The sequence below is a fragment of the Prionailurus viverrinus genome, chromosome C1 (assembly GCF_022837055.1).
Source record: "Prionailurus viverrinus isolate Anna chromosome C1, UM_Priviv_1.0, whole genome shotgun sequence".
NCBI classification, from domain to species: Eukaryota; Metazoa; Chordata; class Mammalia; order Carnivora; family Felidae; genus Prionailurus; species Prionailurus viverrinus.
This window is the reverse complement of record NC_062568.1, coordinates 17,754,898-17,772,013: the sequence shown is the minus strand read 5'-3', so window position 1 is coordinate 17,772,013 and position 17,116 is coordinate 17,754,898. Positions and strand designations below refer to the sequence as shown.

The following is a 17,116-nucleotide window of genomic DNA, read 5'->3' as shown; positions in this document are numbered from 1 at the left end:
ACCATGATAAAAACCCTTCTTTCCTTGTTTCTATTAGTTTTTTATCTCTGTTTTTATTTTTACCCTATCTGAAGTATAAATCATCAATGCTAACTAATTGCAAGCATATAGACTGAGGTGCACTTTTAGTGCAATATTCTCATATATATAGTTTTTATGTGTAGATAGCATATACCATACACATGACATTTATTTAATTAATATAATTAAATAATCAAAATGATTTCCTGAAAAATCATATTCCAAAATTTACTGTAGGTTTTATATATTTAAATTTTTTATTAAAATTTTATTATATTTAATACAAAAATATAATGAACACTTTTTAGTTTAGAGGTGTGTATCCTTGTGGATTTAATAAAATTATAACACAAATGTTGGGGCTACTGGGTGGCTCAGTTGGTTAAGTGCCCTACTCTTGATTTTGGCTCATGTCATGATCTCACTGTTTATGAATTCAAGCCCTGCATCAGGCTCTGTGGAGGCAGCTTCGGATTCTCTCTCCCCTCTCTATAAAAATATATAAACTTAGCAAAATAAGACAAATCTTCCTTTTTTGATTGTTACTATATATGTGTGTGTGTGTGTGTGTGTGTGTTTGTGCGCGCACGTGTGTGTGTGTGTGTGTGTAATATATATATATATGTATGTATGTACATTTCTCTCTCTCTCTTTTTTTTTTTTTACTTTAAAGGGTCATATGATAGCGTCCTGTGATGCCTGTGGAGTAATAAAACTATGGGACTTTCGGAAGCTCTTACCAATTGTATCCATTGATGTAGGTCCAAGTCCTGGCAATGAAGTGAACTTTGATTCATCAGGTAGGATCTTTTTTGTTTACCATTTGTGACCAAGCTAACAACTTTAGCATTGGTTCTGAAACTATTTTCTGTTTCCACTTGACTTTTATTAGTTTCCTCTTATGTAAATTTTTGTTCTTAATATTGTATGAGAATATATTTTATGTGTATTATCATATAACATCATAAAAGTATTTATCATAAATATAAAGGAAGAAATAATAGAGGAGATAAGTATGTACTAATATAGATAACAGAAGTTCCTAACAGTGTCATGAAAAATTTGGAGTCCAGATCCTTTAGAATCACCATCCAAGGTAAGTAACTGGGTTTTTTGAAGGTAAAATGGCTAAGCATAGAGAAGAACAAAAGTTTAGCAAAACTGAATTTAAAACATGTTTTATGGAATATTTCTGTCTTATAATTAATAAATTACCCTATATTCTCTTAATGTTATAATTAACTTGAAATGTACATGTGTTTTATTGTTGCATTTATGGGTGACAATACATATTATAAATGATAATAATTGTAATATTATTATTTGATTGTGTTCAGCATTTTTTCTGCAGTAATATAAACACTGTCATTCAGATAAAATATTTTACACTTGCTGCTGATGAATAGTGTATCAACTGATGTTAAAAATCACACAATATTTCCAGTTATCTATTTAAAAGATTAAAATTATAGTTTCATTTGTATCTTTAATGATAGATTATACTAAATAATGTGTATCTATTATTAGATAACATAACATTCCTCTGCTAGTATGATACATGTTTTAAGCTTTTTAAAATTTTGTGAGTTTTTAAAATCTTTGATATTTATTTGTAGTAGATCACAGTTATAGAGATGGTAATTTTAGAGAAGAAATAAAGATAGAATATGTATGGGAAATAATAATGTTTTATTTTAAAATAGTGCATACTAATTATGTAGTCCAGAAAGTATGTAGATACTAGAAGCAACTCTAGAGCCATAAGAGAATTGTGTGTTTCATAGGACTGGTTTTATGATATTGCTATTACATATCTAAATCTTAGAATTCAGTAAGTTTGTCTTCTTAACAAACTTTAGATTGTGTTCCCATTACAGATTGGCATATGAACCATATTAACAATGTTTTTTAAAAATGTTTTTAGTAATGTTCTTGACATTAAGCCATTTAATTTAAAAAAGAAAACATTGTTTAGAGTAAAACATCCCAACTATGAGAATTTTATTTTATAATGTGAAGGCCTACTAAGATTTCAAATTGTATTTTTCACTATACAGAGTCTGCATTGACATCATAGGTCTAAAGGAACTTTAACTTAGTTTTAATAAACATTTTTATATCCTTAAACAACTTTTTATTGTTTCAAGCAAGAATCTAAGGATTCATGTCCTTGAATTTTGAATTCTGAAATCTCAAATCTTTTAGCTATATTTGCTAATAATAGAAGGTAAAGGGTATTTTGAAATGCTACACAACTAATAAGAGATATGGATTTTATTGTCAATGTTAAATATGTTTCTACTTGTTTTCTACTGTCCTTGTCATCAACTCAAATCTCTTTTCTATGCATAGTCATGCAGAACTGATTTAAATAAACGTCAGTACCTGTCTTACTTTCTTACAAGTCAATATCATCTTAAAGTGCTTGCTACAACAAACCTAGTTTTTCTCTCCATGATTGCTATACTGTTGATTATAAACTAAAATTTAAAAAAGCATAAGAATCAAGGGCAATACAATGAGAAACATAAAAGACAAAAAAGTGTAAAGTAGGGACCCTGTTAATGAAAACACTTCATCAGTTTGAAGGAATATATTTTCAACCTGACCTTCCCATCCCGTTGACCATTTCTTCAAGGAACATACTATAATTAATTTTAGTTCTATGCGTTTGAGAAATTAGCATCATAAGCCTTTTTCTCATTGAATAATGGGATATTTGTGCTTCTGTAGAAGAGAAGTCTTCAGTGATTCTTCATTTAAAAAGGTTAAAATGTATCAAAAAATGAAAGAACTGGGGAGAACAAACAAAGCTCTCAGTCTAATGAGGCTCTGAACAGAGAGGTGAAAATCACAAAGAAAACAGAAATTATGTTCATATCAAGAGAGGAAAGCAGAGTAAAGTCAAGAGCAAAACAAATCAAAATAAGGACAAGGACACATGGATATCTTCTAATATGGATCTATTCAGGAAAAGATTATTTAAATTAAAAGTATAATAAACTTATATCGTGAAAATATTTGGACTATGAGGATAAAATCAAATGCAACTTAATAAGCTCACAATATACATTAATTTGACTTATTATGCCTAGCAGTTAGCAAATAAAAGCATTTTTGATAACAATTATTTTCCACAAAAAGATAAAAAGGGGATATTGACACTATTGAAAACAATAAACATAGGGCTCACATTGGTTAAGTTGTGCCAAATCAAGTTTTTAGGTCAAAATTATGTGACAGAATTAAATCATGCAGTTATATATGTTTAGGACTCGACTAGTGTGAGACAGGCTCTTGCCTCTATCTAAGCTATGTCCCTGGACTTAAGGAAAAGATATTGAAAACATATATGCAATGTCATAATAAATGTAGAAATATTGATAACATTCTAAGATATTTAGTTGTTAGATATTCTAAATAATCATCATATAAACAAAAATTTCAAATCATATTTCTTGTCTCTGGATCAGTTTAATTGAAGAGCATCTTGAGATTATGAGGTGTGCTGTTTAAAAAGATGTTCCCAAGTACAATGACTTATCTTTATAAATAAGGAATTTCTTGTCACTGCAAATCCAACATAGTATAGAAATAAATGGGATTAGAGGTCATTGAAAGGCTGAAACTGTTGTCCATAATGTTTGATTTCAAATTTTTAGGCATATCAAAATTGCCTCATTATTTATTAACCTCATAAGTAAATATTTTCATTTTGAATTTGTAAAAGTATGTATAAATATATATAATTAAATAGTTCTTGATCTGTTTTGAAACTGAGATTCCTCATAGTGTATCATTTCAAAAATATATCATTGATAAAAATTTTGAAAACCAATCATGTAGGAAAAGAGCATGGACTGTAATTCAGATCCTTAGTTCTTCACCACTTTTTAGGCATTAAGTAAATTTAAATTCCTTGAATGTAGTGTCCTCATAGAAATAATGGAAGAAATAATTATCTTACAGTGTTCTAATGTGTTTCAAAGGGATAATGTATAGTCTATAATGAGGAAATCCTAGTACAGTCACCTACCATGTTTCATCTTAGCTGGAAGGGATCTTATAAGTCATCCCATTCATATTAGCGGTGAGAAAAATGTGTGAATATATCAGTGTGCAAGTAAGATGCTCAAGGCTGTGTGCTACTATAGGTGATTTCTAGTCAAAGTATAAACACTAATAAATAAATTTTAAAAGAAACAAGGGTCAAAACCTCCTTGTCATGTAATATTAAAAATAACTAAATGTTTAAGAAGTGAAGTTATATAAAATATATATATAATTAAAATAAAAAGATTTAAAGATGCATGAATCATCATCTAGAATTTAGCTTCTCTGTTGTTGTAGAAAACTAGCTTCTCACACATTTAAAAGAGGAGTTGTATGTGGTATAGTATTATTTACTTAATGTTTTACTTGCAAATACATTGCTTGTGATATGCACAGATTATCTGTGTACATATACCTGCGTATTATATGCGTATTAGTATTTGTAAAGGGATAAGTGTTCCTTTCTCATTAAACTGAGAGCATCCTGGTAATATAATGCTACATATTTTTGTGAATATTCACTATCTAAATAATCTCTCTCACTTGGCATATTCAAATGCCATATATTTTACCATAAAAAATTTATTACTATTTCAGAAAATGTTAAATGAATTTGCATAGTGAAAGTAATAAAAACTAACTGTAAGAGTTTATACATAAATTTGTCCACATCTCTCATTTCATCATGTTTTTATGTAGTTTAGCAATATTTGTCCCTCCTTTGTAAAAGATAATTCTGGTATATTTGCAAAAGAGTCACATCCCTAGAAAATGCAGGAGCTGAAGTTTAAGCCAGCTGGGGACTTTCCAGTAGGAAGCTTATCAGTATCAGATCATCAAAATGGGCAAGACTTCTCATTTGGAGGCAATCCTAATATTCTCCATAAGCAGAACCACAAATAAATGCTAAAATAGAAAAAATGACCCCATTAGAAAACATAAAAAGCATGAAAGCCCTCTGAAATTTTTCAAACATAATAAAATAACCCCCAAAATCTTTGTTTCACATTGGATTTATCGGTTTCTTTCCATAAAAGCTACAGTTCATTGTTTTGTATTTAAAAGACAGATTGTGGTTAATTTCTTTTTATGGAAGCAGTGTAGCCTAGTGGAGAAAGCACTCACTTAGAAGTTAGAAGCCCTGGTTTTGAATTTTGTCTCCACTCCTTACTAGCCAAATGGTCTTGGTGAAATTTCTAAATATTTCTGAGCCTTAGTTTCCTTGTATGTAAAATATTAAAAACCTATTGAGACTTCCACTTCCAGCCAAGATGGAATAACAAGACCAGATTTACCACACCACCTGAAACAACTAAGAAAAAACAAAATATATGAAACTGGTTTTCAGACATGGAATACTGGGCAATGAAAGACAAGAACACCTGAGAGATGGAAAGTAAATGAGATGAGCCCTATGCCTGCCATAGAATACTCAAGGACAGATGGAAACCAAAGAGAAAACTGGCAGTCTTTCAGAGCTGAGGAGAAAGAGTGGGCAGTCCAGGGAGACCACACCAGTTAGAATCTGCAGCACAGAAAGAGGGGTCTGAGATTTGCAGAAGATCCCCTCCTGTCTTTAGCTAAATAAGGATCAATACTTGACAGACTAAGTGAAAATCTCTCTGAACACTTAACAGGAAAAATACAGAGATCACCCAGCCTAAGAATAGTTGTATATCCACCAATCAGATTGAAAAAACCTTGCAGTTCAGAAGAACACTAGGTAGAGCAGAGATTGGCAAACTACTGTTCATGGGCCAGCTTGGCCTGTATGTATGTATACTTTTAATGGAACACAGCCACAGCCATTTAGTTACATATTTTCTAAGGCTGATTTCACACTACAAGAGCAGAGTTGAGTATTTGCAACAGAAACCATATGGCCTAGGAAGCCTAAAATATTTAATATACGGCCCTTTACAGAGAAAACTGCCTTAGTAGAGTGCTTAGAAGGGTATCACCTCAGTTGTGAGGCAACATAAGCCCACACCTCCAGATCAAGTCCCTTCACCAATGTTTTTGAACCACCTGAGTTGGCTCACATGTTTAGTGTTCTAGAGTCTAAAGACCTGTTTAGTCTTCTCTAAATTCAATGAAATTGTTGTAGCTGCCACTTTTTTTTCCAGGTGAGGAAGCTGGGACATAAAGAAGTTAAGAACAAGCCCAGTGACACCTAGCTGATCAAATACAGAGTCAGATTTCAAATCTGGCAGGTCTGATTCCAGGAACTAAAACTTAAACTTTATATTATTCTGCCTCTCACTTTACTAACAATATTTGGTTTCATACTGATATACGATATTGTTAGAGAAATGATTCATTTGCTATGGACAGTGAAATAATTCCACTAATGACCACTTGGCAGTGTTTGGCTCAAAGCTGACTAAGACATAGAATCTTGTCACCAGTTGTCAATTTGTGGTCTCTGAAAGAAACAACAACAACAAAGGGAATCTCCCCAGAAAAATAACCTAGTGTTAATAACCTAATAATCTGCCAGTTTTCTGATGTGTCTTATGCACAACAGAGTATTTTAAGTGCCTGTATCTTCCTAATGGGATTCAGAACTCCAACCCCACACTTCAATATTAACTCTTTTCAGAGTAATCAGGCAGGGCTGGATTATGTGAGCACCTGCAGGGCCTCTCTTTCTGCCATTTATTTAAATCCTGGACTGATTAAAAACTGAAATAAGAATGGAAGAAACCAAGCTAACTTAATCTCTAAGGCATAAGGCAGTTAACCTAAGTTGCTCTTCCTAAGAGGAAGCCCGTTCTACCATGTCAATTTCCCACAGAAGGAAAGCCACAAGGAAAGAGGATAAATTATGAGAGAAGAAGTGACCAGATGACTCTACTCAATTATTTATAATCCCATTATTTCCTTCCCTGTTTGCATGGCTCTATTGTGTATACAAACCTATTTTGTGCATAAGTAGAATATGGGCTTCTCTGAAGGAAAAAGGCACTGGAAGAACTGAAGGAAATCAGATTGTGTATATCCCTTGAGACCCAAGTGTATGATTAATGCCTGGAATGAAGCATACTATGCTGTAGGAACTGAACAAGGTGCTTTCTCTTTTAACCATCACAACACTCTGAGTTTGGTTCCATTTCTCCCATTTTAAAGGTTTTTGAGAGCTTTAATTAAGCATACATATTAATAACTACACATGTTGGTACAGTCCTGTGAGAGCCTGAATTTCATTTCATTTAATTTTTAGCTCTAGGAGATTGTAAATAAAAAATTTTAGAGATTCGTAGAGACTGGTTACAGTTCATCTGCAGAAAAAAACAACCTATTTTTTCTCTTTGTTTTTTTTCATGCAATGTCCTATGTTAGAAGCAATTTTATTTACCCTAGAGCAACTACGGAAAATAACATGCTGATAATAGTGGGAATTCCTTGAAAACTCTAATTAAAGTCATCTTGACCAAAGATACATTTATTCAGGGAGAACATTCATAGTTGTACAAAGTGTTATAGTCATGAACTGTTCTGATTAGTCTACCATCCATTCTGATCAGTTGATGGCAATGCCATAGCAGTTGCTAAGTACTAGATTATCATCCCCAAAATGGATCATGAATTCTGAGATAAAATTAGCATTTGAATTACATAAATTATGAAAGATTAATATAAATAAAACTTAGTGGCTTTTTCAAAGTATAGTAGAATTTATACATGTTACAAAGTCTTGTTCTTTCAGATATTATGTTTGGAAGGTTGTATTCTTAATCTAATGACAACATCATTGCACAAATTATGAAGACTCCCTTATGGAATTGTGTTCATAGTTTTAAAAATAATGCTTTCATATCACCAGTACTCACAGATACTTGAATTAGGATTGATTTTTAGAAAAGTCTAGAAATTATTGCCATCTTATAAGTCAGAAAAGACCATTTGAGTCAAGCCCAACCCAAGATGAGGCTCTAAAAAGTTATATTCATCTATGATTTGTAACATGAAATTGAACAGGACACTTAATCTTTGTTGACCTCAACTTTATTATCTCTAAAATGAAAGGTTTGGATAGGTGACTTAATCAACTAGGTTTACAACCTGAGTTTCACATTGTATCTCCCTGTGTTCATTAGGACATGGTGTTCTGAGGTAAAAATATATTCTAAAATAAAACTTAAATGCTTTTTATATTACTTACAACTTGAAAATAAAATATCAAAATGTAAGTGAAACACTTCACTCTCCCTTGATCCAAAAAGGAGATACAATCTATTATAAACATCAAGTTTATTTAAAAATTGGGCCTCACATTTAAACGATAATAGTATTGTTCAGCAATACAAAACTTTTATTCTTGCACACCCAACAACACATTCAGTCTCTGTACCAACAAGAATTTTGGCCAAAAAAAAAAAAGCATAAGTCCCAACATTTTAATAAATTATGGCTTGATCAAACTCTTCTTATAGGACTATATAAGATAGTAAGAATCTGTCTCTTTCTGGTTAAATCAGACCAAGACATAACTTATTAATCTTACAAATTACAGCATTATACAGTATAATCAGCAATTGCAATTGCCTGGATGATACAAAGAAATCACATATGTGTTGTTAATTTCTTAATTTTGTGCAATATTTTTTAAATAAGTATTTGTATAATTATTGCTTAGCTCTCTGGTTGTAGTTGTACTACATAGAAGTATAAATGTAACATTATCAGCATGTCAAAAAGGCATTTGGAAATGATTTCATTATGTGTCCTTGGAAATTGTTACAAAGCTTACATATGTAATTATATGCGATTATATACAAACAATTTAAATCTGGCAAATGTCCAAATAATGACAAATGCTAAATTAGTGTCATCATATTTAATGAAGATTTGTTTTGTAGTATTAATGTAAGAAACATTTTTTTTCAAATGCATTTACAGTAGTTATACACATATTATAGTTAATGTGCTAATGTCAAATTATTTTCAACACATTTAAGAAATCAAAAAGAGGGGCGCCTGGGTGGCGCAGTCGGTTAAGCGTCCGACTTCAGCCAGGTCACGATCTCGCGGTCCGTGAGTTCGAGCCCTGCGTCAGGCTCTGGGCTGATGGCTCAGAGCCTGGAGCCTGTTTCCGATTCTGTGTCTCCCTCTCTCTCTGCCCCTCCCCCATTCATGCTCTGTCTCTCTCTGTCCCAAAATAAATAAACGTTGAAAAAAAAATTAAAAAAAAAGAAATCAAAAAGATTTGTATCTGTGTACCAAGTATGAGAAATTAGTTACATGAATAAGTGTATCTTAATATCATCTAGGCAGTAATATATCCCAATGCATATAAATACCTATACTTACATGTTTGCAGGTGTAATAAAAATTTCATGTATGTGCTAGCATAGATCATTTTAAAGTATGACTAATGACATTTTATGCATATATTAGTCAAGAAAAATGTATTTGTATAAAGAAATGAAGCATAATTAGATCTTTGAATTTTTCAGAGGTACAAAGTTATAGTATCATGAGGAACGTGTTAATTTAATAGCATATAATAGTTATCAGATTTAAAATTAAACAGTTAAAATTTTCAATCTACACACACTTCATGACCTAAAGTCATATAGCCCAAGAATTTGTCTTCTTTTTAATAGATGGTGTATACAAAATTGAATAGATAATCATCTTTAATTTGCCAAGCTGGCACTTTTTAATAGGATAATCTTTAAGAGAAGTTGCAGTTCAACAGATGTGCAAATCAACCCAGAACAAATAGCATGCTACTCTTGTAGATGGAGCTGCACAGTTGGTACTTGTGATAACTCGCAGTTATATTTATCTAAAATTGAATTTTGAGCAATATTCAAACATGATTTACTCAAATCTGATTGAGCCTAGAAGTATCTTTTCTCACTTGTAATATAAGAGGTCTATAAATAAAAATTGTTTAAATTCATCTTCATGCAACATCCTTTACCATGTACTTTTCCACCAAAAGAAAAAAAACATTGAAAAGAAGACATAGCGTCATACTGGTATTAACAAAATCAACACTCTGTTGATGTTTTGAAATAATGAGTTTGATAAACACCTTGTAATAATAGATCAGCATTTCAGGCCATGCCTTCTTTATCCAAGAATTTTACCATTCTTTATCTTGTATTTTTGTTGGTCTAATGTTAGAAATTATGCAATGTAGTTGATAAGTATTTTATGTAAGCCTACTATCTGCCAGGCACTGTTCCAAATTCTGGGAAAGAGATAGGTGAGATTATGTCTACAAAGTCAACTGAAGCCATAGACATGAATCTGCAGGTCATAACTGGGAGTGTTGAAAACAAAGTCACACTGTTCTTCATAAAATAAACTATACATGCCATTATTTGCAAAGAATAGCATCCTGTAGCTGTGTATGGAACTGTAGAAAAAAGATGGGTACTCTTATAATGTTAACCATATAATCACCCATTTCTGTTCTCATGGACTTGGTTTAATTTGGAGTATCGATTACTGCTGCTTTCTTATGTTATCCTTTCATTATGCCTCCCATAATGTTTGATTTGTTCCTTCATTCATACTGCATTAGGATCCATTTACCCTTATCAGAATTTAGTTATGACAATGGATACTTCTGCTGCTTCTGTCTTCCTTCCTTTTTTGCCTGTGTCTTTTTTTTTCTTTCTCTTGTTTATCTCCCTTCTCTTCATTCATTTTATCCCCTCTCTTCTTTATCTTCCTCTTCCTCATGTACAGAGAGCAGAGTTAATCAGACTTTTCAGTATAAAATAGACAATTATCAGATTCCATTATTTTCTCCTTTCATGTCCCATCCTTACTGTCATTCTCCCCCACCTTCCATGGAATATTTTAAATGTCTGATATGTTCCCTGAGATTTCTAGGTATCTTTGAAGAATATATGGAATTATTTTGTGTATGTACATATCTAAGGCTTCTAAAAACTATATTTTGTCATACATTGCATTTGGTTTCTTGCTTTTTTATTAAATACTGTGTTTTTAAGTTTTATTCATATTAATATATGCCTATCAGGTCTACTGGATAGTATTCTATTTTATTCACCTTATTATTTTATTCATCCATTGTATTAGTGATGGGCACCTAAGTTCCCCATAAGACCCTGCTACTTCAAGTTATGCTGTACTAAATATCCTCATACATATACTGGTGGCAGGCTTCTGAGAGTTTCTCTGCAGAGGACTTGCTATGTCACAGAGAGTACGTTAATTTCCCTAAGCACTGTCACACTGCTTTTCAGAATCACTACACTAGTTTACTGTCCTTCAAGAATTCTCATCATGAACATTTAGTAGTATTATGGACTGAATTGTGTCCCTCCCCAAATCCATATGTTGAAGTCCTAACCACTCATGTGACTGTATTTGGAGGCAGGGCTTTTAGGAGGTTAGTTGAGGTTAAATGAAATCATAAGATTGGTGCCATAATCCAATAGAATTGGTGGTGTTATAAGAAGAGGCATGCACATGTATAAGGAAGGGCTATGTGAGTGCTCAGGAGGAAAGCATATGAAAGCCAGGAAGAAAGCCTTCACTGGAACCTGACTGTGCTAGTACCCTGATCTTGGCTTTCCAGCCTCCAGAACTGTGAGAAAATAAATTTTTGTTGTTAAACTGCCCAGTCTGTGATATTTTGTTATTATGGCCCAAACAGACTAAGACAAGAAGTAATTGATTTTCTAAATCTTCCAGTATAGTGGGTACTGTATACATTGCATATGCCTAATTACTAGTGATGCTGAACATCTTTTTATAATACTTTCCAATCTTTCAGGTTTCCTCATCTGTGAATTAATTGCCTTTGCCCATTTCTTCTATTGGGTTTACTTTCTCTGGGGACTTGTGATTTTGCAATAATATCTGTATATTAATCTATTATTGGCTTCAAATGTAGATTTCTTCCAAAGTGTTGTCTGTTTGCTGATTTTTCTATGGTATTTTTTATTGAATTGAAATCTTTAAATTTACTGTAGTCAAAACTGTTTTCTTTTATCTTTGGAAGATAAGAACATTTCCCCAATGCTAGGTCACAAAAGTATTCTCCTGTATCTTCCTCTTTATGTCTTTATTTTTACAACTTATGTCTTTGGTTCAAGGTACAGGGAGGTGTTTTCAGTAAGTCAGTGTCTCCTGCAATAACAAACTCAGGATCTTTCTGACTTATGGGAGCATTTGCTTTTTTTCACTTACAGAGAGTTTTAGGTAACTTAGGCCTGAGGTACTTTCTGGGCTCAGCTGAACTCCATTGTGTCTTCTCATTATGGACCCCAGGGTATCTATGCAGGACATGTGATCCTTAAACAGTAAGCACAACAGGAAATAAAAACCAAATAATGCAATCACTTTTAAATCTTCTTTTGGATGTGACGAATATCATCTGCTTGTCCACAGTATATTCATAGTGAGTAATAAGCTAAGCCCAAAGCCACTTAGATGCCTAAGCTTGTTTCACATAACATAATACACTCTAGCTCCATCTATGTCATTGCAAATGGCAAGATTTCATTCTTTTTGATGGCTGAGTAATATATGTATAATATGTTATACCTATATGTAGAGAGGGAGAGAGAGAGAGAGAGAGAGAGAGAGAGAGAGAGAGAGAGAGAGAGCGCCAGGGATGGGCAGAGAGAGGGAGAGAGAATCCCAACGCAGGACTCATTTTATGAACCAGGAGACCATGACCTGAGCCAAAATAAAGAGTCGGACACTTAAGCCACAGAGCCACTCAGGTGTCCCCCATCTTCAATTTGTTTCATAAGTGTTCTATAGTTTTTAGAATGTAGATCTTTTACCTCTTTGTTTAGGTCTATTCCTGGGAATCTTATTGTTTTGGGTGCAGTTGTAAATGGTATCAATACTTGATTTCTTTTTCTGCTGCTTCATTATTGGTATATAGAAATGCAACAGATTTCTGTACATTGATTTTATATCCGATGACTTTGCTGAATTCATGTATCAGTTCTAGCAACTTTTTGGTGGAGTTCTTTGGGTTTTCTACATAGAGTATCATGTCATTTGCAAATAGTAAAAGTTTGGCTTCTTCCTTTTGCTGGAGATTTTAAATCCCAATATAGGAAAAAAGCAAGTAGTTGAGAACAATAATCTGATGTCCACAGTGGGAGACCCAACTTAATTTTTCTGTCAGTAATACAGTTTTCCTAATACTCTCAACTATACAATTAAAACTTACCTCACTTATCTGTGCTATTACTTCTGTCGTATACCAACCTCGTACACATAGAGAGGCAGTCTTTTTTCTAATCTTTTGGTAATATTGTTTTTGAGCTGGTACACTTCTATTTTTATTACTAGATGTTCTAGTATTAATATATATGAATGTGCAACCAGTCTCTTTGTTATTTTTTTTCAAAAGTATTTAGTGGGCTTCCTGTTTCCTAGAGTTTTTAGAGTTATCCTTTGTTAAGTTTCAATTTGTATTAAATTATGTTAGAGAACATGCTTTGCATTAAGTTGATCTTCTGTGGCTTCTAATATAGACAATTTGTTCAATGTTCCTTGTGTAATCAAAAAGAACGCATATATTGTATGCCTTGTAGATTCAAACATTTTTATGAAACTCTTAGTTTGAGCTTATTTACTAGTTATTTAAATCTTTTATAACATTTCTTTTTTTTAATTTTTTAATGTTTATTTATTATTGAGAAACAGAGAGAGACAGAGCATGAGCAGGGGAGGGGCAGAGAGAGGAGGAGACACAGAATCTGAAGCAGGCTCCGGGCTCCGAGCTGTCAGCACATAGCCAGACACCGGGCTCGAACTCACAAACTGTGAGATCATGACTGAGCTGAAGTCAGATGCTCAACTGACTGAGCCACCCAGGCACCCCTATAACATTTCTTATATTTTGACTGCTTGAGCTCTCAGTTTCTAAGATGAATATATTAAAGTCCTTAACCACAAGTATTAATTAATTTATCTTTGTAATTCAGTTTTTGCTGCATATATTTTGAGGCTGTATTTTTAGATACATATATTCATAATCACTATACTTTATTGATCTTTTCTTCCTTTTATCAACCTATAACATGACCTTCATAATGATTTTTCCTTAAGTTCCATTTTTGTTTCACAGTAAATTTGGTACCCTATTTTTTTTGAAGGGGATCATATTTCCCTGATAATCTTTCTCTCTATAAGAGAGATCTTTTTTCATATCTTTTTTGTGGGATTTTTTTATTTGTTTTCTTTTTAATTTTTGCTTTTTTTTCAATCTGATATTTGTGTCTTTAAAATGGTAATTTAGGGCGCCTGGGTGGTGCAGTCGGTTAGGCGTCCGACTTCAGCCAGGTCACGATCTCGCGGTCCGTGAGTTCGAGCCCCGCGTCAGGCTCTGGGCTGATGGCTCGGAGCCTGGAGCCTGTTTTCGATTCTGTGTCTCCCTCTCTCTCTGCCTCTCCCCTGTTCATGCTCTGTCTCTCTCTGTCCCAAAAATAAATAAAAACGTTGAAAAAAAATTTAAAATGATAATTTAATCTATTTAATATAGTGACCTTTTTTCTACATCAATATACGTGCATAGAAAATGCTTATATTAGTCAGGCTTATCCAGAGAAACAGAGTCAGTAAGGGGTATGTGTGTGTGTGTGTGTGTGCAGCTTGTATCCAAAGACAGTATAGAGACAGATTCTTTTATTCTCTAGGGACCTTAGTCTTTATTTCTTAAGACCTTCACCTAATGGATGAGGCCTGCCCACATTATGGAGGGTTGTTTGCTTTACTCAAAGTCTACTGATTTAAATCTTAATCACATATAAAAAATACCTTCACAGTAACAATTAGACTGGTGTTTTAAAAACTCTAGATAAGGGGCGCCTGGGTGGCACAGTCGGTTAAGCGTCCGACTTCAGCCAGGTCATGATCTCGCGGTCCGCGAGTTCGAGCCCCACGTCGGGGCTCTGGGCTGATGGCTCAGAGCCTGGAGCCTGTTTCCGATTCTGTGTCTCCCTCTCTCTCTGCCCCTCCCCCATTCATGCTCTGTCTCTCTCTGTCCCAAAAATAAATAAACGTTGAAAAAAAAAAAAAACCTCTAGATAAAAGACTGGGTGCCTTGGATACCATGGTCTAGCCAAGTTGACACAAAAAATTAACCAATAAAATGCCTTTCTGATACCTTTCTGGTCCTTCTCTCTCTCTCTTTTTATTTTAAATCCAAGTTAGTTAACATATAATGTAATAATGATTTCAGGAATAAAAGTTAGCAATTCATCACTTACATATAACATCCTGTGTTCATCCCAACAAGTGTCTTCCTTAACGCCCTTTGCCCATTTAGCCCATCTCCCCACCCAAAACCCCTCCAGCAACCCTCAGTTTGTTCTCTATGTTTAAGAGTTTCTTATGGCTTGTCTCCCTCTCTGTTTCTATGTTATTTTTGCTTCCCTTCCTTTATGTTATGTTAATATGTTTTGTGCATTAAATTCTACATATTAATAAAGTCATATGATGTTTGTCTTTCTCTGACTGACTTATTTTGCTTAGCATAATGCACTCTAATTCCATCCACGTCCTTGCAAATGGCAAGATTTTATTCTTTTTGATTGCAGAGTAATATTCCATTGTGTATGTATATTATACATATATATGTGTGTGTGTATACATACATGTATGTATATATGCGTATATGTATATGCATATATATGTATGTATGCTTGTATGTGTGTGTGTGTGTGTGTGTGTGTATATATATATATATATATATATATATATATATATACCATATCTTCTTTATCCATTCATCAGTCAATGAACATTTGTGGCCCTTGTCCCTTTGATGTTCTTGATTCTTTCAAGAAATATTTATGTTCCCCTATTCTAGATGCTGAGGACAGAAAAGTGAATATTATATATACTTATATATATTTTTCTGCTCTCATGGAACTTAACATTTGACTTAGGGGAGAAAGCTCAAGGGGAGACAGATGATAAATAACTAATAGAATCTATACCAACGTATATGCCAAGTGGTGATAAGTACTATGAAAACTTAAGACAAGAGAGTGGAGAGTGATAAAGTGGAATATTACTTTTGATAAGATGTTCAGGGAGGATTTCTCCATGAAGTGATACATTTGAGCAAGGGTTGAAGGAATTGAGGGAATAGATGAGGTAGTTATCAGGGGAAAGAGGATTCCAGGCAGAGAAAACAGTAGTACAGAGTTTCTAAGTCAGAACCATACTTTCTGTGGGTGAAGTCAGTTGGAGAAAAATATGAGGCATTGAGTTAGTTAAAATGTTAGCCAAGAGCCAGATCATAGATGTTCTTGGAGGTTATGGTACCAAATATTTTTTATTCTTAAAAAAGCGTTACTATAATAAATTATCTTAATTTTTTAGATACATCATATTAGATGGCATATAGATAATTTAAAATCTTGCCAAGAGAAGACAACACATGAAACTTAAAAGAGCCAATATAATCGATCAAGTCAAAGAACAATCAGTAAATCGGCTTACGATTAATTATGGATGATTAAATCACAGCAAAATTATTATCCCTACTTATGTCTAAAGTCACAGACTTTATTATAAAAAATGTTACAGAAATCTAAATGCTCCAGACACTGCTAATAGACAGAAATTAATGATATTATAATAATGGGCAATTTCATAAACTGTCACTACTTTTCAACACTTTCTTCTTCTTTAGAAAGCAGGCATGACATTTATATGAATGTTGCTGAATGTTCTGTTGAGGAAGAGATAGTTCATGGACTTGCTACTCTCCAGTCTCACAATAGAAAATTAGCCCCTCATTACCACTATGTAAATGTACACAGAGACATTTTAACATCAATAATATTTAAAGGTGCTTAACTTTTACAACTATCAGACTGACAACAATATTTTATTAAATTAGTTTGGTTTGTTTTTAAGAATCTCCTTGAAGATATTTGCATCTTTATAAGCTCATGTAGGGAAAGTATTTTCATTGTAGGGGAAAAATTATATCAGTGAGAATTTTAGAGTATTTTGCTATACATTCTGGAAGAATGAAGCAGTGAGAAAATTGTGCTCAAAGACCTTATTTCAA

General features: G+C 33.1%; 1 protein-coding gene across 2 annotated transcripts in view; it reads left to right on the top strand.

The window, feature by feature from the left end:
• The window catches only part of SPAG16 (sperm associated antigen 16), a 1,004,778-nt gene that overhangs the window by 738,586 nt on the left and 249,076 nt on the right, over nucleotides 1–17,116 (top strand). For both annotated transcript variants that reach the window (XM_047872137.1, XM_047872136.1), the window contains exon 15: nucleotides 695–821. In XM_047872137.1, the coding sequence (XP_047728093.1) occupies nucleotides 695–821 (127 nt within the window). The remainder of the gene's footprint in view (nucleotides 1–694; nucleotides 822–17,116) is intronic.